The following is a 22,840-nucleotide window of genomic DNA, read 5'->3' on the forward strand; positions in this document are numbered from 1 at the left end:
CCCATGGGTGGGTGTCCCTTGGGGGTCCCTGGGGGTCCCCATGGGTGACAGCGGGTGCTGCAGGTCGCTGGATCTGACGGGGCCGCTGCTGCTGGGTGGCGTGCCCACCCTGCCCGAGAGCTTCCCCATCCGCAGCCGGCAGTTTGTGGGGTGCATGCGGCACCTCCACATCGACCAGCGCCCCGTCGACATGGCCGCCTTCATCGCCAACAACGGCACCCTGCCCGGTGGGGGGGGGGGCACGGGGGGCCGGGGAGGGGGGTGGTGACGGGGGGGGGGGGGGGGCTGGGGAAATGGCTGGGATGGGGTGGGGGGGTTACGGGGGGTGCCAGGGATATGGGGGTGCCAGCTGGATGGGGCTGTGCCCCCTGGGCCTGGAGTCGGGGGGGTATGGGGTTAGGGGGTGCCAGGGCCTTGGGCTGTGCCCCCTGGGTGTGGGGGCAGGGGGTGGGGGGTATGGGGTTAGGGGGTGCCAGGGATATGGGGCTGTGCCCCCTGGGTGTGGGGGCAGGGGGTGGGGGGTATGGGGTTAGGGGGTGCCAGGGCCATGGGGCTGTGCCCCCTGGGTGTGGGGGCGGGGGGGGGTATGGGGGGTTATGGGGGGTGCCAGGGATATGGGGGTGCCAGCTGGATGGGGCTGTGCCCCCTGGGCCTGGAAGGGGGGGGTATGGGGTTAGGGGGTGCCAGGGCCATGGGGCTGGGGTCCCAGGTGATGTGGGGGAGGGTGCGAGCCCCATGCCCCCCCTCCCACCCCCCCCCCCCAGGCTGTCCTGCCAAGAAGACCCTGTGCGATGCCAACACGTGCCACAACGGTGGCACCTGCGTGCACGAGTGGGACAGCTTCAGCTGCCGCTGCCCGCTGGGCTTCGGGGGCAAGACCTGCCAGGAAGGTACCCGGGGAGGGGGGCACCGGGGTGGGCATGGGGGGGGTCCGTAGTGGGGGGCTCGGCACCCACCCCACGCCCCGTCTCCCCGCAGAGATGGCGAGCCCCCAGCGGTTCCTGGGCAGCAGCCGGGTGTCCTGGAGCGGGCTGGCACTGCCCATCACCCTGCCCTGGCACCTGGGGCTGATGTTCCGCACCCGCCACCCCCGCGGGCTGCTGCTGCGGGCCAGCGCCGGCCCCCGCGCCACCCTCACCATCCAGGTGTGCCCCAGGGGGACGGGGGGGGGACACGGCGGGGGGGTACGGCCATGGGGGGGGGATTGCCAGGGAGGGGTTGGCAAAGGGGGTTCTGGCCATGGGGGGTGTTGGCATAGGGGGTATTGCCCGGGGGGAGTGTTGCTATAGGGGGTATTGCCCGGGGGGCAGTGCCAGGGGGGAGTGTTGCTATAGGGGATACTACCCTCGGGGTTATGGCCATGGGTGGCAGTGCCAGGGGACATGGCAGTGCCAGGGGACGTATAACCCCAGGGGGTATGGCTATGGGGGGGATTGCCAGGGGGGTGTTGCCCTGGGGGGGCAGTGCCAGGGGGGAGTGTTGCTATAGGGGGTATTGGCCTGGGGGGTTATGGCCATGGGTGGCAGTGCCAGGGGACGTATAGCCCCAGGGGGGTATGGCCATGGGGGGGGATTGCCAGGGGGGTATTGCCCTGGGGGGGCAGTGCCAACGGGGTGTTATTGCCCCAGAAGGGGGTTATTGGCATGGGGGGGTATTGCCCTGGGGGCAGTGCCAGGGGGGAGTATTGCTATAGGGGGTATTGGGGGGTTATGGCCATGGGGGACTATTGCCACGGGGCGGGGCGCAGTGCCAGGGGGGTGCCACCCTTGAGGGGGGTATTGCCCTTTGGGGGGTGTTGGCCTGGGGGACACTGCTGGGGGGGGTCCCCGTTGGGGGAGGCTGCCCCTAGGGGGGTATTGCCCTGGGTGGGGGGTATTGCCCTGGGGGCAGTGCCGGGGTGCCCCCCCCAGGGGTGCGGGGGGCACTGACGTCCCTCTCGGCAGCTGAGCGAGGGGCAGGCGGAGGCGGGCATCTGGCAGGGGGGGTCCCGCCTGGCCTGGCTGCGGCTGCCCCACGCCAAGGTCAACGACGGCGACTGGCACCACCTCCAGCTGGAGCTGCGGGGGGCCCCCGGCCGCCCCCCACCCACCACCCTCCTCCTCCTCGCCCTCGACTACGGCCGCCACCAGGTAGGGTGAGACCCCAGGGGGAAACTGAGGCACGGGGCGGGCACCCTGCCCTGCTCACCCCATGGGTGCCCACCCATGGGTGTCTGAGTGCCCCGTGCCCGCAGGCGGTGGCTGACGTGGCCGGGGAGCTGCAGGGGCTGCGGCTGCGGACGCTGAGCGTGGGGGGGCTGGCGGGTGACGGTGGCACCGTGGAGCAGGGCTTCCGCGGCTGCCTGCAGGTACGGGCACGGGCAGGGGGACGTGGGCATGGGGGGGGGCGTATGGGCATAGGGGGGCTGGCAAAGGGGCGGGGGGTGTGGGCATGGGGACATGGCGTAGGGCATGGGGACGTGGGCACGGCGGTGGGGGGCGTGGGCACGGGGACGTGGGCACGGAGCGTGGTTAAAGATACGGGGACATGGGACATTTGGGCAAGGGCACGGGGGCACGGGCACGGCGGTGGGGGGCATGGGCACGGGGACGTGGGCATGGAGCGTGGTTAAGGACATGGGGAGGTGGGCAGAGGGCATGGGGACGGGGCACAGGGGCATGCGTATGGCGTGGGGACGTGGGACGTAACGGGCAGGGGGACATCGGTTGTATGTGGGGACACGGGCATGGGGACACGGGCACAGGGACATGGGCACAGGGACATGGGTACGGGCACATGGGTATGGGCGTGGGGACATGGGACGTTTGGGCACGGGCATGGGGACTTGGGGACGGGGGGCACAGGGCTGCGGGGGCACAGGGACGTGACCCTGGGACGGGCACACGGGCACGGTGACGTGGGGACGGGGTGGCACGGGGGGCGGGTCCCGGGTTGCAGCCGGGGAAACTGAGGCACGGCGGGGGGGTGACGATGCGGCGGTGACGCAGGGCGTGCGCGTGGGCGAGACGGCGGCCAGCGCGGTGGCACTGAGCGTGGCGCAGGCGGCGCGGGTGAACGTGGAGGGGGGCTGCGCCCTGCCCGACCCCTGCGACTCGGGGCCCTGCCCCCCCCACAGCTCCTGCAGCGACGACTGGGACAGCTTCTCCTGCCGCTGCCACCCCGGTGAGCGCCCGCGTCACCCCCCCGCTGCCACCCCCTCACTGCCACCCCTGGGCACTGCCACCCCCAGCGCTGCTGCTCTTGGCGTGGCCACCCCCTCTGGGCACCGCATCCCCCCGTCACTGTCCCCAAGGCACTGCCACCCTCCCTTGGCACTGTCCCCAGGGCTCTGCCACCCTCCCTGGCACCTCATCCCCCCGTCACTGTCCCCAAGGCACTGCCACCCTCCCTGGCACCACATCCCCCCGTCACTGTCCCCAAGGCACTGCCACCCTCCCTTGTCACTGTCCCCAGGGCTCTGCCACCCTCCCTGGCACCTCATCCCCCCGTCACTGTCCCCAAGGCACTGCCACCCTCCCTTGTCACTGTCCCCAGGGCTCTGCCACCCTCCCTGGCACCTCATCCCCCCGTCACTGTCCCCAAGGCACTGCCACCCTCCCTTGGCACTGTCCCCAGGGCACTGCCACCCTCCCTGGCACCGCATGCCCCCGTCACTGTCCCCAAGGCACTGCCACCCTCCCTTGGCACTGTCCCCAGGGCACTGCCGCCCTCCCTGGCACCGCATCCCCCCGTCACTGTCCCCAAGGCACTGCCACCCTCCCTTGGCACTGTCCCCAAGGCACTGCCACCCTCCCTGGCACCACATCCCCCCGTCACTGTCCCCAAGGCACTGCCACCCTCCCTTGGCACTGTCCCCAGGGCACTGCCACCCTCCCTGGCACCGCATCCCCCCGTCACTGTCCCCAAGGCACTGCCACCCTCCCTTGTCACTGTCCCCAAGACACTGCCATCCTCCCTGGCACCGCATCCCCCCGTCACTGTCCCCAAGGCACTGCCACCCTCCCTTGGCACTGTCCCCAAGGCACTGCCACCCTTCCTGGCACCGCATCCCCCCGTCACTGTCCCCAAGGCACTGCCACCCTCCCTTGGCACTGTCCCCAGGGCACTGCCACCCTCCCTGGCACCGCATCCCCCCGTCACTGTCCCCAAGGCACTGCCACCCTCCCTGGCACCGCATCCCCCCGTCACTGTCCCCAAGGCACTGCCACCCTCCCTTGGCACTGTCCCCAAGGCACTGCCACCCTCCCTGGCACCGCATCCCCCCGTCACTGTCCCCAAGGCACTGCCACCCTCCCTGGCACCGCATCCCCCCCGTCACTGTCCCCAAGGCACTGCCACCCTCCCTTGGCACTGTCCCCAAGGCACTGCCACCCTCCCTGGCACCGCATCCCCCCGTCACTGTCCCCAAGGCACTGCCACCCTCCCTTGGCACTGTCCCCAAGGCACTGCCACCCTCCCAGGGCACTGCCACCCCCTTGTCACTGTCCCCAGGGCACTGCCACCCTCCCAGGGCACTGCCACCCCCTTGTCACTGTCCGCAGGGCACTGCCACCCTCCCAGGGCACTGCCACCCCCTTGTCACTGTCCGCAGGGCACTGCCACCCTCCCAGGGCACTGCCACCCCCATCACTGTCCCCAGGGCACTGCCACCCTCCCAGGGCACTGCCACCCCCTTGTCACTGTCCCCAGGGCACTGCCACCCTCCCAGGGCACTGCCACCCCCTTGTCACTGTCCCCAGGGCACTGCCACCCTCCCAGGGCACTGCCACCCCCATCACTGTCCCCAGGGCACTGCCACCCCCTTGTCACACTCCCCAGGGCACTGCCACCCCCATCACTGTCCCCAGGGCACTGCCACCCCCTTGTCACTGTCCCCATGGCATTGCCACCCTCCCTGGTGCCAACCGCTCCCCACGATGTCCTCGTGCCCAGGCTACTTCGGTGACAGCTGTGTCAGCGCTTGTGCCCTCAACCCCTGCCAGTCCCCGGCCACCTGTGCCCGCAAGCCGGGCTCGGCGCACGGGTACACGTGCGAGTGTCCCCAGGGTCACTTCGGTCCCTACTGCGAGCACAAGTGAGTGGCAGCGAGGGACGGGCACGCGCGAGTGTGACGGGCACCCACCGCACCCGCCTGTGCCCGTCCCTCTTGCTGGGCTGGGGTGGGGTGGGCGTGCGAGGGGCAGGGTGGGTGTGCGAGGGGCAGGGTGGGCGTGCGAGGGGCAGGGTGGGCACACGGAGGGCACGGTGGGCATGCAAGGGGCAGGGTGGGTGTGCGAGGGGCAGGGTGGGCACACGGAGGGCACGGTGGGCATGCAAGGGGCAGGGTGGGTGTGTGAGGGGCAGGGTGGGCACACGGAGGGCATGGTGCCCATGCAAGGGGCAGGGTGGGTGTGCAAGGGGCAGGGTGGGTGTGTGAGGGGCAGGGTGGGCACACGGAGGGCATGGTGCCCATGCAAGGGGCAGGGTGGGTGTGCAAGGGGCAGGGTGGGCACACGGAGGGCATGGTGCCCATGCAAGGGGCAGGGTGGGTGTGCGAGGGGCAGGGTGGGCACACGGAGGGCATGGTGCCCATGCAGGGGGCAGGGTGGGTGTGCAAGGGGCAGGGTGGGTGTGCGAGGGGCAGGGTGGGCACACAGAGGGCACGGTGGGCATGCAAGGGGCAGGGTGGGTGTGCAAGGGTCAGGGTGGGTGTGCGAGGGGCAGGGTGGGCACAGGGAGGGCACAGTGGGCATGCAAGGGGCAGGGTGGGTGTGCGAGGGGCAGGGTGGGCGTGCGAGGGGCAGGGTGGGCACACGGAGGGCACGGTGGGTGTGCAAGGGGCAGGGTGGGTGTGTGAGGGGCAGGGTGGGCACACGGAGGGCACAGTGGGCATGCAAGGGGCAGGGTGGGCGTGCAAGGGGCAGGGTGGGCGTGCGAGGGGCAGGGTGGGCACACGGAGGGCACGGTGGGCATGCAAGGGTCAGGGTGGGTGTGTGAGGGGCAGGGTGGGCACACGGAGGGCACGGTGGGCGTGCAAGGGTCAGGGTGGGTGTGCGAGGGGCAGGGTGGGCACACGGAGGGCACGGTGGGCATGCAAGGGGCACAGTGGGTGTGCAAGAGCTGTAGTGGGTGTGCAAGGAGCACAGTGGGTATGCAAGGGGCACGGTGGGTGTGCAAGGGGCACGGTGGGCACATGGAGGGCATGGTGAGTGTGTAAGCGGCAGGGTGGGCGTGCAAGGGGGCACGGTGGGCATGCAAGGGGGTGCGGTGGGTGTGCAAGAGGCATGGTGGGCACATGGAGGGCACGGTGCCCATGCAAGGGGCACAGTGGGCATGCGAGGGGGCACGGTGGGTGTGCAAGGAGCACAGTGGGCGTGCAAGGGGCATGGTGAGTGTGCAAGGGGCATGGCAGGCACATGGAGGGCACAGTGGGTGTGCCAGGGGCACGGTGAGCGTGTAAGGGGCAGGGTGGGTGTGCGAGGGGCAGGGTGGGCATGTGGAGGGCATGGTGCCCATGTGCACAGCAGGCACAGCGGGCGTGCAAGAGCAGTGCTGGGCGTGCAAGGGGCAGGGTGGGTGTGCGAGGGGCATGGTGGGCACATGGAGGGCACAGTGGGCGTGCGAGGGGCACGGTGAGCGTGCAAGAACTGTGGTGGGCGTGCAAGGGGCAGGGTGGGCACATGGAGGGCACAGTGCCCGTGCAAGGAGCACAGTGGGAGTACAAGGGGCAGGGTGGGTGTGTGAGGGGCACAGTGGGCACAATGGGCGTGCGAGGGGCAGGGTGGGCACGTGGGGGGCACAGTGCCCATGCGAGGGGCACAGTAGGCGTGGAAGTGGCACAGCGGGTGTGCGAGGGGCAGGGTGGGCACATGGAGGGCACAGTGCCCGTGCAAGGGACACAGTGGGCGTGGAAGGGGCACTGTGGGTGTGCGAGGGGCAGGGTGGGCCCGTGGGGGGCACAGTGCCCGTGCGAGGGGCACCGTGGGCGTGGAAGTGGCACAGCGGGCATGCAAGGGGGCAGGGTGGGCACATGGCGGGGCACGGTGCCCATGCGAGGGCCGTGGTGGCCGCCCAAGGGGCAAGGTGCCGGTGCCGGGATGCGGTGTGACCGTGCCAACGCCGTGCGGTGCCACCCGGGCAGGGAGGCCCAGCCGTGCCCGCGGGGGTGGTGGGGCCACCCCACCTGCGGCCCCTGCAGCTGCGACGTGGCCAAGGGCTTCGACCCCGACTGCAACAAAACGACGGGCGAGTGTCGCTGCAAGGTGGGTGCCCGTCCCCAACGGGGGGGCACACAGGCGTCCCCGGTGCCCTCGGGGTCGGTGCCACCCCCAGTTGGTGCCACCCTCCCCCCCAGGAGAACCACTACCGGCCGGCGGGCAGCGACGCCTGCCTGCTCTGCGACTGCTACCCCACCGGGTCCCTGTCCCGCCTCTGCGATGGCACCAGCGGGCAGTGCCCCTGCAAGGCGGGCGTCATCGGGCGCCACTGCGACCGCTGTGACAACCCCTTCGCCGAGGTGACGGCCGGCGGCTGCGAAGGTGGGTGAGGGCGAGGAGGTGGCACCGCGGGCGAGCTGTTGGCGCCCGGTTGTCAGCCTGTGTTGTCCTGCTGTCACCCTGGGGGCTGGCAACTGGGTGCCACTGCTGTCACCCTGCTGTCAGCCTGCCATCACCCTGTGTCACCCTGCTGACACCCTGCTGTCACCCTGTGTCGTCCTGCTGTCACCCTGCTGTCACCCTGCTGTCACCCTGTGTCAGCCTGCTGTCACCCTGTGTCGTCCTGCTGTCACCCTGGGGGCTGGCAACTGGGTGCCACTGCTGTCACCCTGCCATCACCCTGCCATCACCCTGCTGCCACCCTGTGTCACCCTGCTGTCACCCTGTGTCATCCTGCTGCCACCCTGGGTGCCAGTGACCAGGTGCCACTGCTGTCACCCTGCTGTCACCCTGCTGTCACCCTGCTGCCACCCTGTGTCACCCTGCTGTCACCCTGTGTCATCCTGCTGCCACCCTGGGTGCCAGTGACCAGGTGCCACTGCTGTCACCCTGCTGTCACCCTGCCATCACCCTGCTGTCACCCTGTGTCACCCTGCGTCACCCTGCTGCCACCCTGGGGGCTGGCAACTGGGTGCCACTGCTGTCACCCTGCCATCACCCTGCCATCACCCTGTGTCACCCTGCTGCCACCCTGGGTGCCAGTGACCAGGTGCCACTGCTGTCACCCTGTGTCACCCTGCTGCCACCCTGGGTGCTGGCAACTGGGTGCCACTGCCGTCACCCTGCCATCACCCTACTGTCACCCTGCTGTCACCCTGTGTCACCCTGTGTCATCCTGCTGTCACCCTGGGTGCCAGTGACCAGGTGCCACTGCTGTCACCCTGTGTCACCCTGCGTCACCCTGGGGGCTGGCAACTGGGTGCCACTGCTGTCACCCTGCTGTCACCCTGCCATCACCCTGCTGTCACCCTGCTGTCACCCTGTGTCATCCTGCTGTCACCCTGGGGGCTGGCAACTGGGTGCCACTGCTGTCACCCTGCTGTCACCCTGCTGTTACCCTGCCATCACCCTGCTGCCACCCTGTGTCACCCTGCTGTCACCCCATGTCACCCTGCTGCCACCCTGGGTGCCAGTGACCAGGTGCCACTGCTGTCACCCTGCTGTCACCCTGCCATCACCCTGTGTCACCCTGCTGTCACCCTGTGTCATTCTGCTGTCACCCTGGGTGCCAGTGACCAGGTGCCACTGCTGTCACCCTGTGTCACCCTGCTGCCACCCTGGCTGCCAGTGACCAGGTGCCACTGCTGTCACCCTGGGTCACCCTGCTGCCACCCTGGGTGCCAGCAGCTGGGTGCCACTGCTGTCACCCTGCCGTCACCCTGCTGCCACCCTGTGTCACCCTGTGTCATCCAGCTGTCACCCTGGGTGCCAGTGACCAGGTGCCACTGCTGTCACCCTGCTGTCACCCTGCCATCACCCTGTGTCACCCTGCTGTCACCCTGTGTCATTCTGCTGCCACCCTGGGTGCCAGTGACCAGGTGCCACTGCTGTCACCCTGTGTCACCCTGCTGCCACCCTGGGTGCCAGCAGCTGGGTGCCACTGCTGTCACCCTACCGTCACCCTGCTGCCACCCTGTGTCACCCTGTGTCATCCTGCTGTCACCCTGGGTGCCAGTGACCAGGTGCCACTGCTGTCACCCTGCTGTCACCCTGCCATCACCCTGTGTCACCCTGCTGTCACCCTGTGTCATTCTGCTGTCACCCTGGGTGCCAGTGACCAGGTGCCACTGCTGTCACCCTGCTGTCACCCTGCCATAACTCTGCTGTCACCCTGTGTCACCCTGCATCACCCTGCTGCCACCCTGAGGGCTGGCAGCTGGGTGCCACTGCTGTCACCCTGCTGTCACCCTGCCATCACCCTGCTGTCACCCTGGGTGCCAGTGACCAGGTGCCACTGCAGTCACCCTGCTGTCACCCTGCCATCACCCTGCTGTCACCCTGCTGTCACCCTGTGTCATCCTGCTGTCACCCTGGGGGCTGGCAACTGGGTGCCACTGCTGTCACCCTGCTGTCACCCTGCTGTCACCCTGCCATCACCCTGCCATCACCCTGTGTCACCCTGCTGTCACCCCGTGTCACCCTGCTGCCACCCTGCTGTCACCCTGCTGTCACCCTGCTGCCACCCTGTGTCACCCTGCTGTCACCCCGTGTCATCCTGCTGCCACCCTGGGTGCCAGTGACCAGGTGCCACTGCTGTCACCCTGTGTCACCCTGCTGCCACCCTGGGGGCTGGCAACTGGGTGCCACTGCTGTCACCCTGCTGTCACCCTGCCATCACCCTGCTGTCACCCTGCTGTCACCCTGTGTCATCCTGCTGTCACCCTGGGGGCTGGCAACTGGGTGCCACTGCTGTCACCCTGCTGTCACCCTGCTGTCACCCTGCCATCACCCTGTGTCACCCTGCTGTCACCCCGTGTCACCCTGCTGCCACCCTGCTGTCACCCTGCCATCACCCTGCTGCCACCCTGTGTCACCCTGCTGTCACCCTGTGTCATCCTGCTGCCACCCTGGGTGCCAGTGACCAGGTGCCACTGCTGTCACCCTGCTGTCACCCTGCTGTCACCCTGCTGCCACCCTGTGTCACCCTGCTGTCACCCTGTGTCATCCTGCTGCCACCCTGGGTGCCAGTGACCAGGTGCCACTGCTGTCACCCTGCTGTCACCCTGCCATCACCCTGCTGTCACCCTGTGTCACCCTGCGTCACCCTGCTGCCACCCTGGGGGCTGGCAACTGGGTGCCACTGCTGTCACCCTGCCATCACCCTGCCATCACCCTGTGTCACCCTGCTGCCACCCTGGGTGCCAGTGACCAGGTGCCACTGCTGTCACCCTGTGTCACCCTGCTGCCACCCTGGGTGCTGGCAACTGGGTGCCACTGCCGTCACCCTGCCATCACCCTACTGTCACCCTGCTGTCACCCTGTGTCACCCTGTGTCATCCTGCTGTCACCCTGGGTGCCAGTGACCAGGTGCCACTGCTGTCACCCTGTGTCACCCTGCGTCACCCTGGGGGCTGGCAACTGGGTGCCACTGCTGTCACCCTGCTGTCACCCTGCCATCACCCTGCTGTCACCCTGCTGTCACCCTGTGTCATCCTGCTGTCACCCTGGGGGCTGGCAACTGGGTGCCACTGCTGTCACCCTGCTGTCACCCTGCTGTTACCCTGCCATCACCCTGCTGCCACCCTGTGTCACCCTGCTGTCACCCCATGTCACCCTGCTGCCACCCTGGGTGCCAGTGACCAGGTGCCACTGCTGTCACCCTGCTGTCACCCTGCCATCACCCTGTGTCACCCTGCTGTCACCCTGTGTCATTCTGCTGTCACCCTGGGTGCCAGTGACCAGGTGCCACTGCTGTCACCCTGTGTCACCCTGCTGCCACCCTGGCTGCCAGTGACCAGGTGCCACTGCTGTCACCCTGGGTCACCCTGCTGCCACCCTGGGTGCCAGCAGCTGGGTGCCACTGCTGTCACCCTGCCGTCACCCTGCTGCCACCCTGTGTCACCCTGTGTCATCCTGCTGTCACCCTGGGTGCCAGTGACCAGGTGCCACTGCTGTCACCCTGCTGTCACCCTGCCATCACCCTGTGTCACCCTGCTGTCACCCTGTGTCATTCTGCTGCCACCCTGGGTGCCAGTGACCAGGTGCCACTGCTGTCACCCTGTGTCACCCTGCTGCCACCCTGGGTGCCAGCAGCTGGGTGCCACTGCTGTCACCCTACCGTCACCCTGCTGCCACCCTGTGTCACCCTGTGTCATCCTGCTGTCACCCTGGGTGCCAGTGACCAGGTGCCACTGCTGTCACCCTGCTGTCACCCTGCCATCACCCTGTGTCACCCTGCTGTCACCCTGTGTCATTCTGCTGTCACCCTGGGTGCCAGTGACCAGGTGCCACTGCTGTCACCCTGCTGTCACCCTGCCATAACTCTGCTGTCACCCTGTGTCACCCTGCATCACCCTGCTGCCACCCTGAGGGCTGGCAGCTGGGTGCCACTGCTGTCACCCTGCTGTCACCCTGCCATCACCCTGCTGTCACCCTGGGTGCCAGTGACCAGGTGCCACTGCAGTCACCCTGCTGTCACCCTGCCATCACCCTGCTGTCACCCTGCTGTCACCCTGTGTCATCCTGCTGTCACCCTGGGGGCTGGCAACTGGGTGCCACTGCTGTCACCCTGCTGTCACCCTGCTGTCACCCTGCCATCACCCTGCCATCACCCTGTGTCACCCTGCTGTCACCCCGTGTCACCCTGCTGCCACCCTGCTGTCACCCTGCTGTCACCCTGCTGCCACCCTGTGTCACCCTGCTGTCACCCCGTGTCATCCTGCTGCCACCCTGGGTGCCAGTGACCAGGTGCCACTGCTGTCACCCTGTGTCACCCTGCTGCCACCCTGGGGGCTGGCAACTGGGTGCCACTGCTGTCACCCTGCTGTCACCCTGCCATCACCCTGCTGTCACCCTGCTGTCACCCTGTGTCATCCTGCTGTCACCCTGGGGGCTGGCAACTGGGTGCCACTGCTGTCACCCTGCTGTCACCCTGCTGTCACCCTGCCATCACCCTGTGTCACCCTGCTGTCACCCCGTGTCACCCTGCTGCCACCCTGCTGTCACCCTGCCATCACCCTGCTGCCACCCTGTGTCACCCTGCTGTCACCCTGTGTCATCCTGCTGCCACCCTGGGTGCCAGTGACCAGGTGCCACTGCTGTCACCCTGCTGTCACCCTGCTGTCACCCTGCTGCCACCCTGTGTCACCCTGCTGTCACCCTGTGTCATCCTGCTGCCACCCTGGGTGCCAGTGACCAGGTGCCACTGCTGTCACCCTGCTGTCACCCTGCCATCACCCTGCTGTCACCCTGTGTCACCCTGCGTCACCCTGCTGCCACCCTGGGGGCTGGCAACTGGGTGCCACTGCTGTCACCCTGCCATCACCCTGCCATCACCCTGTGTCACCCTGCTGCCACCCTGGGTGCCAGTGACCAGGTGCCACTGCTGTCACCCTGTGTCACCCTGCTGCCACCCTGGGTGCTGGCAACTGGGTGCCACTGCCGTCACCCTGCCATCACCCTACTGTCACCCTGCTGTCACCCTGTGTCACCCTGTGTCATCCTGCTGTCACCCTGGGTGCCAGTGACCAGGTGCCACTGCTGTCACCCTGTGTCACCCTGCGTCACCCTGGGGGCTGGCAACTGGGTGCCACTGCTGTCACCCTGCTGTCACCCTGCCATCACCCTGCTGTCACCCTGCTGTCACCCTGTGTCATCCTGCTGTCACCCTGGGGGCTGGCAACTGGGTGCCACTGCTGTCACCCTGCTGTCACCCTGCTGTTACCCTGCCATCACCCTGCTGCCACCCTGTGTCACCCTGCTGTCACCCCATGTCACCCTGCTGCCACCCTGGGTGCCAGTGACCAGGTGCCACTGCTGTCACCCTGCTGTCACCCTGCCATCACCCTGTGTCACCCTGCTGTCACCCTGTGTCATTCTGCTGTCACCCTGGGTGCCAGTGACCAGGTGCCACTGCTGTCACCCTGTGTCACCCTGCTGCCACCCTGGCTGCCAGTGACCAGGTGCCACTGCTGTCACCCTGGGTCACCCTGCTGCCACCCTGGGTGCCAGCAGCTGGGTGCCACTGCTGTCACCCTGCCGTCACCCTGCTGCCACCCTGTGTCACCCTGTGTCATCCTGCTGTCACCCTGGGTGCCAGTGACCAGGTGCCACTGCTGTCACCCTGCTGTCACCCTGCCATCACCCTGTGTCACCCTGCTGTCACCCTGTGTCATTCTGCTGCCACCCTGGGTGCCAGTGACCAGGTGCCACTGCTGTCACCCTGTGTCACCCTGCTGCCACCCTGGGTGCCAGCAGCTGGGTGCCACTGCTGTCACCCTACCGTCACCCTGCTGCCACCCTGTGTCACCCTGTGTCATCCTGCTGTCACCCTGGGTGCCAGTGACCAGGTGCCACTGCTGTCACCCTGCTGTCACCCTGCCATCACCCTGTGTCACCCTGCTGTCACCCTGTGTCATTCTGCTGTCACCCTGGGTGCCAGTGACCAGGTGCCACTGCTGTCACCCTGCTGTCACCCTGCCATAACTCTGCTGTCACCCTGTGTCACCCTGCATCACCCTGCTGCCACCCTGAGGGCTGGCAGCTGGGTGCCACTGCTGTCACCCTGCTGTCACCCTGCCATCACCCTGCTGTCACCCTGGGTGCCAGTGACCAGGTGCCACTGCAGTCACCCTGCTGTCACCCTGCCATCACCCTGCTGTCACCCTGCTGTCACCCTGTGTCATCCTGCTGTCACCCTGGGGGCTGGCAACTGGGTGCCACTGCTGTCACCCTGCTGTCACCCTGCTGTCACCCTGCCATCACCCTGCCATCACCCTGTGTCACCCTGCTGTCACCCCGTGTCACCCTGCTGCCACCCTGCTGTCACCCTGCTGTCACCCTGCTGCCACCCTGTGTCACCCTGCTGTCACCCCGTGTCATCCTGCTGCCACCCTGGGTGCCAGTGACCAGGTGCCACTGCTGTCACCCTGTGTCACCCTGCTGCCACCCTGGGGGCTGGCAACTGGGTGCCACTGCTGTCACCCTGCTGTCACCCTGCCATCACCCTGCTGTCACCCTGCTGTCACCCTGTGTCATCCTGCTGTCACCCTGGGGGCTGGCAACTGGGTGCCACTGCTGTCACCCTGCTGTCACCCTGCTGTCACCCTGCCATCACCCTGCCATCACCCTGTGTCACCCTGCTGTCACCCCGTGTCACCCTGCTGCCACCCTGCTGTCACCCTGCCATCACCCTGCTGCCACCCTGTGTCACCCTGCTGTCACCCTGTGTCATCCTGCTGCCACCCTGGGTGCCAGTGACCAGGTGCCACTGCTGTCACCCTGCTGTCACCCTGCCATCACCCTGTGTCACCCTGCTGTCACCCCGTGTCATCCTGCTGCCACCCTGGGTGCCAGTGACCAGGTGCCACTGCTGTCACCCTGTGTCACCCTGCTGCCACCCTGGGGGCTGGCAACTGGGTGCCACTGCTGTCACCCTGCTGTCACCCTGCCATCACCCTGCCATCACCCTGTGTCACCCTGCTGTCACCCTGTGTCACCCTGCTGCCACCCTGCTGTCACCCTGCCATCACCCTGCCATCACCCTGTGTCACCCTGCTGTCACCCTGTGTCATCCTGCTGCCACCCTGGGTGCCAGTGACCAGGTGCCACTGCTGTCACCCTGGGTCACCCTGCTGTCACCCTGGGGGCTGGCAACTGGGTGCCACTGCTGTCACCCTGCCATCACCCTGCCATCACCCTGTGTCACCCTGCTGTCACCCTGTATCATTCTGCTGCCACCCTGGGTGCCAGTGACCAGGTGCCACTGCTGTCACCCTGTGTCACCCTGCTGCCACCCTGGGGGCTGGCAACTGGGTGCCACTGCTGTCACCCTGTATCATTCTGCTGTCACCCTGGGTGCCAGTGACCAGGTGCCACTGCTGTCACCCTGCTGTCACCCTGCCATCACCCTGCCATCACCCTGTGTCACCCTGCTGCCACCCTGGGTGCCAGCAACTGGGTGCCACTGCTGTCACCCTGCCGTCACCCTGCCATCACCCTGGGTCACCCTCCTGCCACCCTGGGTGCCAGTGACCAAGTGCCACTGCTGTCACCCTCCTGTCACCCTGCTGCCACCCTGGGTGCCAGCAACTGGGTGCCACTGCTGTCACCCTGCTGTCACCCTGTGTCACCCCGTGTCATCCTGCTGCCACCCTGGGTGCCAGTGACCAGGTGCCACTGCTGTCACCCTGCTGTCACCCTGTGTCACCCTGCTGTCACCCTGGGTGCCAGCGACCAGGTGCCACTGCTGTCACCCCGGCGTGACGCCCCGCTTTGCCCCACAGTCAACTACGACAGCTGTCCCCGTGCCATCGAGGCCAGCATTTGGTGGCCCCGGACCCGCTTCGGGTTGCCCGCCGCTGCCCCCTGCCCCAAGGGCTCCGTCGGTAGGTGGGGGGGGCACGGGGACGGGGTGGGGGTGGCACCGTGGTGGCATTGCGGGGGTGGGGGTCAGGGGGGTGGCACTGCTGAGTTGGGGGGGCCATGGCACCGTGGTGGCACTGCTGAGACAGGGACAAGGATTGTGACACCGTGGTGGCACCGCTGGGATGGGTCTGAGAGGGGGTGACACCATGGTGGCACCGCTGGGATGGGGTGGGGGTGGTGACACCATGGTGGCACCACTGGGATGGCACTGGGGGGGGACATGACGGTGGCATTGCTGGGGCAGAGCGGGGGTGACGTGGTGGCACCACTGGGACATGGGGGGAGGCGACACCACGGTGGCACTGCTGGGATGGGGCAGGGTGGTGACACTGTGGTGGCACCGCTGGGCCAGGGTACGAGGGGGTGGTGACACTGCAGTGGCACTGCTGGGACAGGGCTGGGGAGGTGACACCGCGGTGGCACTGCTGGGCCGGGGCTGGGGGGGTGACACTGCGGTGGCACTGCTGGGCCGGGGCTGGGGGGGTGGCACTGCTGGGCCAGGGTACGAGGGGGTGGTGACACTGCGGTGGCACTGCTGGGCCGGGGCTGGGGAGGTGACACCGCGGTGGCACTGCTGGGACGGGGCTGGGGGGGTGACACCGTGGTGGCACTGCTGGGCCGGGGTACGAGGGGGTGGTGACACCGCAGTGGCACTGCTGGGACGGGGCTGGGGGGGTGACACCATGGTGACACCACTGCGACACGGTGCGGGGGGGTGAAATCACAGCGTCACCGCGGAGATGGGGCAGGGTGGTGACACGGGGGGTGGCACCGCTGGGCCGGGGCTGGGGTGGGGTGACCCGGCGGTGTCACCCCGTCCCCGCAGGCACGGCGGTCCGGCACTGCGACGAGCACAAGGGGTGGCTGCCCCCCAACCTCTTCAACTGCAGCTCCCTGGCCTTCGCCGCGCTGCGCGGCTGGGTGAGCGGCGGCGGGGACGAGGGGGGCCCCGGGGACGGTGCCACCGCCGTGTCCCCGCTGACGGTGCCACCCGCCAGGCGGAGCGGTTGGCGAGGAACGAGTCGGCGCTGGACCCGGCGCAGTCGCGACGCGTGGCCCTGCAGCTGCACGATGCCACCCGCCGCACGGGCGCCTACTTCGGCAGCGACCTGCGCCTGGCGTACCGCCTGGCCAGCCGCCTGCTGCAGCACGAGAGCGCCCAGCGCGGCTTCCGCCTGGCCGCCACCCAGGACGTCCACTTCACCGAGGTGGGGCCCGACGCCGGGGTGACGGGCACCTCGTGGGTGGGGGGGTGTTGGTGGAGGAGCCCGGATGTCGGGGTGATGGGCACCCTCATGGTGGGGGGTGTTGGTGGAGGAGCCCGGACGCTGGGGTGATGGGCACCATCATGGTGGGGGGTGTTGGTGGAGGAGCCCGGACACTGGGGTGATGGGCACCCTCATGGCTGGGTGTTGGTGGAGGAGCCCAGACGTCGGGGTGATGGGCACCCTCATGGTTGGGGGTGTTGGTGGAGGAGCCCAGAGGTCGGGTTGATGGGCACCCTCATGGTGGGGGTTGTTGGTGGAGGAGCCCAGACGCCGGGGTGATGGGCACCCTGATGGTGGGGTGTTGGTGAAGGAGCCCGGACGCTGGGGTGATGGGCACCCTCATGGTGGGGGGTGTTGGTGGAGGAGCCCAGACGCCAGGGTGATGGGCACCCCTAATGGTGGGGGGTGTTGGTGGAGGAGCCCGGATGTCGGGGTGATGGGCACCATCATGGTGGGGGGTGTTGGTGGAGGAGCCCAGACGTTGGGGTGATGGGCACCATCATGGTTGGGTGTTGGTGGAGGAGCCCGGACGCTGGGGGGATGGGCACCCTCGTGTTGGGGTGTGTTGGTGGAGGAGCCCAGAGGTTGGGGTGATGGGCACCCTCGTGGTTGGGTGTTGGTGGAGGAGCCCAGACGCCAGGGTGATGGGCACCCCTCATGGTGGGGTGTTGGTGGAGGAGCCCGGATGGTGGGGTGATGGGCACCCTCGTGGTGGGGGGTGTTGGTAGAGGAGCCCAGACGCCAGGGTGACGGGCACCTCGTGGGTGGGGGGGTGTTGGTGGAGGAGCCCAGACGCCGGGGTGATGGGCACCATCATGGGTGGGTGTTGGTGGAGGAGCCCGGACGCCGGGGTGATGGGCACCCTCATGGTTGGGTGTTGGTGGAGGAGCCTGGACGCTGAGGTGATGGGCACCCTCATGGTTGGGTGTTGGTGGAGGAGCCCAGACGCCAGGGTGATGGGCACCCCTAATGGTGGGGGGTGTTGGTGGAGGAGCCCAGATGTCGGGGTGATGGGCACCATCATGGTGGGGGGTGTTGGTGGAGGAGCCCAGACATCGGGGTGATGGGCACCATCATGGTTGGGTGTTGGTGGAGGAGCCCGGACGCTGGGGTGATGGGCACCCTCGTGGTGGGGTGTGTTGATGGAGGAGCCCAGAGGTTGGGGTGATGGGCACCCTCATGGTTGGGTGTTGGTGGAGGAGCCCAGAGGTTGGGGTGATGGGCACCCCTCATGGTTGGGTGTTGGTGGAGGAGCCCGGATGTCGGGGTGATGGGCACCCTCGTGGTTGGGTGTTGGTGGAGGAGCCCAGACGCCAGGGTGATGGGCACCCCTCATGGTGGGGTGTTGGTGGAGGAGCCCGGATGCTGGGGTGATGGGCACCCTCGTGGTGGGGGGTGTTGGTAGAGGAGCCCAGACGCCAGGGTGATGGGCACCCCTCATGGTGGGGGGTGTTGGTGGAGGAGCCCAGATGCCGGGGTGATGGGCACCATCATGGGTGGGTGTTGGTGGAGGAGCCCGGACGCCGGGGTGATGGGCACCCTCATGGTTGGGTGTTGGTGGAGGAGCCTGGACGCTGAGGTGATGGGCACCCTCATGGTTGGGTGTTGGTGGAGGAGCCCAGACGCCAGGGTGATGGGCACCCCTCATGGTTGGGTGTTGGTGGAGCAGCCCGGACGCTGTGGTGATGGGCACCCTCATGGTGGGGGGTGTTGGTGGAGGAGCCCAGACGCGGGGGTTATGGGCACCCTCATGGTGTGGGGTGTTGGTGGAGGAGCCCAGACGCCGGGGTGATGGGCACCCTCATGGTGTGGGGTGTTGGTGGAGGAGCCCAGAGGTCGGGGTGATGGGCACCCTCATGGTGGGGGGTGTTGGTGGAGGAGCCCGGACGTTGGGGTGATGGGCACCTTCATGGTTGGGTGTTGGTGGAGGAGCCCAGACGCTGGGGTGATGGGCACCCTCGTGGTGTGGGGTGTTGGTGGAGGAGCCCAGAGGTCGGGGTGATGGGCAGCCTCGTGGCATGGGGTGTTGGTGGAGGAGCCCAGACATCAGGGTGACGGGCAGCCTTTTGAAAGATGCCAGGGTGCCTCCATGCCTTGAGCTGCAGGGGAGCATGGGCTGGTAGCAGGAGGCCCGACGCCAGGGCGATGGGCACCCTCCCGGGTAGGCTGGTGCAGGAGCCCAGACGCCAGGCTGATGGGCAGCCATTCAAAAGCGGGTGAATGCTGGAGCAGGGCGCCGTGCCCTGAGCTGCAGGGGAGCTTGGGCTGGTAGCAGGAGGCCCGACGCCAGGGTGATGGGCACCCAGCAGGACCACCCACCCCTGCCCGTCCTGGCAGAACCTGCTGCGGGTGGGCAGTGCCCTGCTGGATGCCAGCAACAAGCGGCACTGGGAGCTGATCCAGCAGACGGAGGGGGGCACGGCCTGGCTGCTGAAGCACTTTGAGGACTACGCCAGCGCCCTGGCACAGAACATGCCCCAGACCTACCTCAGCCCCTTCACGATCGTCACCCCCAACATCGGTGAGCGGGGACCCCCGGGGGACGGGCGTGTGCCCGGGGTGGGGGTGGGGTGCTGGGGATGTGTGGGCTGGGGACGTGGGCATGGGACATAGGTGTGCCCGGGGGACATGTGTGTGCGGGGGACATGGCTGTCCCCAAGGATGTGTGCGTGCCTGGGGGACACGTGTGTGCCTGGGGACATGGGCATGTGTGCCCAGGTGACATGTGTGCTGGGGACATGCGTGTTCCCAAGGACACGTGTGTGCCCGGGGGACATGTGTGTGCTGGGGACATGGCTGTCCCCAAGGATGTGTGCGTGCCTGGGGGACACGTGTGTGCCTGGGGACATGGGCATGTGTGCCCAGGGGACGTGTGTGCTGGGGACATGCGTGTTAGCAAGGACATGTGTGTGCCCGGGGGACATGTGTGTGCTGGGGACATGCGTTAGCAAGGACATGTGTGTGCCGGGGGGACATGTGTGTGCCTGGGGACATGCGTGTTCCCAAGGACATGTGTGTGCCGGGGGGACATGTGTGTGCCTGGGGACGCGTGCCCAGGGGACATGTGTGTGCCTGGGGACATGGGCATGTGTGCCCAGGGGACGTGTGTGCTGGGGACATGCGTGTTCCCAAGGACACGTGTGTGCCCGGGGGACATGTGTGTGCTGGGGACATGGCTGTCCCCAAGGATGTGTGTGTGCCTGGGGGACACGTGTGTGCCTGGGGACACGGACATGTGTGCCCAGGTGACGTGTGTGCTGGGGATATGCGTGTTCCCAAGGACATGTGTGTGCCGGGGGGACATGTGTGTGCCTGGGGACATGTGTGCCCAGGGGACATGTGTGTGCCTGGGGGCATGTGTGCCCGGGGGACATGCGTGTGCCTGGGGACATGTGTACCTGGGGGACATGCGTGTGCCCAAGGACACGTGTGTGTTGGGGACACGGGCATGTGTGTGCCTGGGGGACACGCATGTGCCCAGAGACACGCGTGTCACCAAGAATATGTGTGTGCCTCGGGGACATGCGTGCGCCTGGGGACATGTGTGTGCCCAAGGACACCTGTGCCCCTGGGGACATGTGTGTGTGTGTGAGCAGGGCTGTGGGTCCCTGCGTGCTGGGGGTTGGGGACACGTATGTGTCTGGGGACACGTGTGTGACCAGGGACACACGTGTGACCAGGCTTGTGCGCGTGTGTGCGCCCAGGGGATGGGCGTGTGCCAGGGAACACGGGTCTGCGTGTGCCTGGGGACATGGGCACGTGTGTGCTTGGGGACACGCGTGTGGTGACATGGACACATGCAGCCTGGGGACATGAGTACCGTGCCCCCCGCTACGTGTGCCCGGGGGACACACGCGTGCCCAGGAACACGGGCGCTTGTGTGTGCGTGTGCGCGCACTGAGGATGCTGCCACGCGTGTGCCCAGGGGACACGTACCCAGGGACCTGCCCCATGGGTGCCGGGGGCCGGGGTTGATGGGGGTGCCAGGCACACGGGGATGCTGGGGGCTGGGGGTGCCAGGGGCCATGGGTGCCAGGCGCTCGGGGTGCCGCGGGGCCCCTGGGTGACGCGGTGCCGCAGTGGTGTCGGTGGTGCGGCTGGACAAGGGCAGCTTCGCGGGCGCCCGGCTGCCGCGCTACGAGGCGCTGCGGGGGGAGAAGCCCCCCGACCTGGAGACCACAGTCATCCTGCCCGACAGCGTCTTCCGGCCCCCCGAGGGCAGGCGTGAGTCCGGGGGGGGGTCATGGGGGGGCTGGCACAGGCTGGGGGGTGAGGGGGAACCCCAGCACATCCGTGGGCTGGCAGGGATGGGGACCCCATTGCATCCATGGGGCTGGCGGAGTAGGGGGGACCCCTGTTTGGCCGTGGGGCTGGCATGACTGGGGACCCTGGCATGGGGCTGGCAGGGTTGGGGGGACCCCAGCGTGGGGCTGGCAGGGTGGGGGGGACCCCAGCGTGCAGCTGGCAGGGTGGGGGACCCCCGTTTGACCATGGGGCTGGCATGACTGGGGACCCTGGCATGGGGCTGGCAGTTTGAGGGGACCCCAGCATGGGGCTGGCAGGGTGGGGGGGACCCCCGTTTGACCATGGGGTTGGCATGACTGGGGACCCTGGCATGGGGCTGGCAGTTTGAGGGGACCCCAGCATGGGGTTGGCAGGGTTGGGGGGATCCCAGCGTGGGGCTGGCAGGGTGGGGGGGACCCCCATTTGGCCATGGGGCTGGCATGACTGGGGATGCCAGGATGGGGCTGGCAGGGTTAGGGGGACCCCAGTGTCACCATGGGGTTGGCAGGTTTGGGGACCCCAGGATGGGGCTGGCAGGGTTATGGGGACCCCAGTGTCACCATGGGGTTGCCAGGTTTGGGGACCCCAGGATGGGGCTGGCAGGGTTGGCGGGACCCTGGCACAACTGGGGGCTGGCAGAGCATCGTGCCAGCCCCCTGCCCGCCCCCCCAGACCCCTCCGCTGGGCACAGGCAGCCGCCGCAGGGCCCAGGTGGGCAGGAGGAGGAGGAGGAGGAGGAGGAGGAGGAGGAGGAGGATGAAGAGGCTGTGGAGGAGGATGAGGATGAGGATGAGGATGAGGAGGAGGAGGAGGTGACCCTGGTGACCCGGCGGAAGCGCCACCCGGCACTGGGCGAGGGCCAGGCCATCGCCAGCGTCATCATCTACCGCACCCTGGCCGGGCTCCTGCCCGAGCAGTACGACACCGACAAGCGCAGCCTCAGGTGCCCGGGGGGCACCCAAGGGTGGGGGGCTGGGGAGGGTGCCCATGGGGTGCCCAAGGGTGGGGGACGTAGGGGGCTGGGGAGGGTGCCCATGGGGTGCCAGGGCGAGGGAGGGCATCTGTGGGGTGCTGGGAGATGGGGCACCAGGTGGGGTGCCCATGGGGTGCCCATGGGGTGCCCGGGGGGGGGGGCACAGGGGGCTGAGGAGGGTGCCCATGGGGTGCCCGAGGGGGGGGCACAGGGGGCTGAGGAGGGTGCCCGTGGGGTGCTGGGAGGCTGGGGGACAGGGAGGGTGCCCATGGAGTGTCCAAGGAGGGAGGACATAGGGGGCTGGGGAGGGTGCCCATGGGGTGCCAGGGCAAGGGAGGGCATCTGTGGGGTGCTGGGAGATGGGGGGCCAGGTGGGGTGCCCATGGGGTGCCCAAGGGGGGGGCACAGGGGGCTGAGGAGAGTGCCCGTGGGGTGCCAGGGCAAGGGAGTGCATCTTTGGGGGACATTGGGGACAGGGGGTGCCCCCAGGGCATCCCCAGAAAAGGGTGCCCACAGGGTGCTGGGAGATTGGGGGACAGGGAGGGTGCCCCTGGGGTGTCCAAGGAGGGAGGACGTCGGGGCTGAGGAGGGTGCCCATGGGGTGCCCGAGGTGGGGGGGCACAGGGGGCTGAGGAGGGTGCCCAAGGGTAGGGGCATGGGGGCTGAGGAGGGTGCCCGTGGGGTGCCCAAGGGTGGGGGCACAGGGGGCTGAGGAGGGTGCCCGTGGGGTGCCCAAGGGTGGGGGCATGGGGGCT

At 68.2% G+C, this 22,840-nt stretch overlaps 1 protein-coding gene across 1 annotated transcript in view; it reads left to right on the forward strand.

The window, feature by feature from the left end:
• CELSR2 (cadherin EGF LAG seven-pass G-type receptor 2) overlaps positions 1–22,840 on the forward strand; it is a 51,460-nt gene that overhangs the window by 12,837 nt on the left and 15,783 nt on the right. The window contains exons 5-19 of the mRNA XM_075173970.1: positions 64–227; positions 765–890; positions 979–1,145; positions 1,944–2,129; positions 2,234–2,347; positions 2,988–3,162; positions 4,933–5,074; positions 7,121–7,241; positions 7,334–7,517; positions 15,419–15,520; positions 16,387–16,481; positions 16,559–16,768; positions 19,166–19,349; positions 20,909–21,052; positions 21,785–22,055. Coding sequence (XP_075030071.1) covers positions 64–227; positions 765–890; positions 979–1,145; positions 1,944–2,129; positions 2,234–2,347; positions 2,988–3,162; positions 4,933–5,074; positions 7,121–7,241; positions 7,334–7,517; positions 15,419–15,520; positions 16,387–16,481; positions 16,559–16,768; positions 19,166–19,349; positions 20,909–21,052; positions 21,785–22,055 — 2,385 coding nt within the window. The remainder of the gene's footprint in view (positions 1–63; positions 228–764; positions 891–978; positions 1,146–1,943; positions 2,130–2,233; positions 2,348–2,987; positions 3,163–4,932; positions 5,075–7,120; positions 7,242–7,333; positions 7,518–15,418; positions 15,521–16,386; positions 16,482–16,558; positions 16,769–19,165; positions 19,350–20,908; positions 21,053–21,784; positions 22,056–22,840) is intronic.

Source organism: Calonectris borealis, chromosome 26 (genome assembly GCF_964195595.1).
Source record: "Calonectris borealis chromosome 26, bCalBor7.hap1.2, whole genome shotgun sequence".
Classification (NCBI taxonomy): Eukaryota; Metazoa; Chordata; class Aves; order Procellariiformes; family Procellariidae; genus Calonectris; species Calonectris borealis.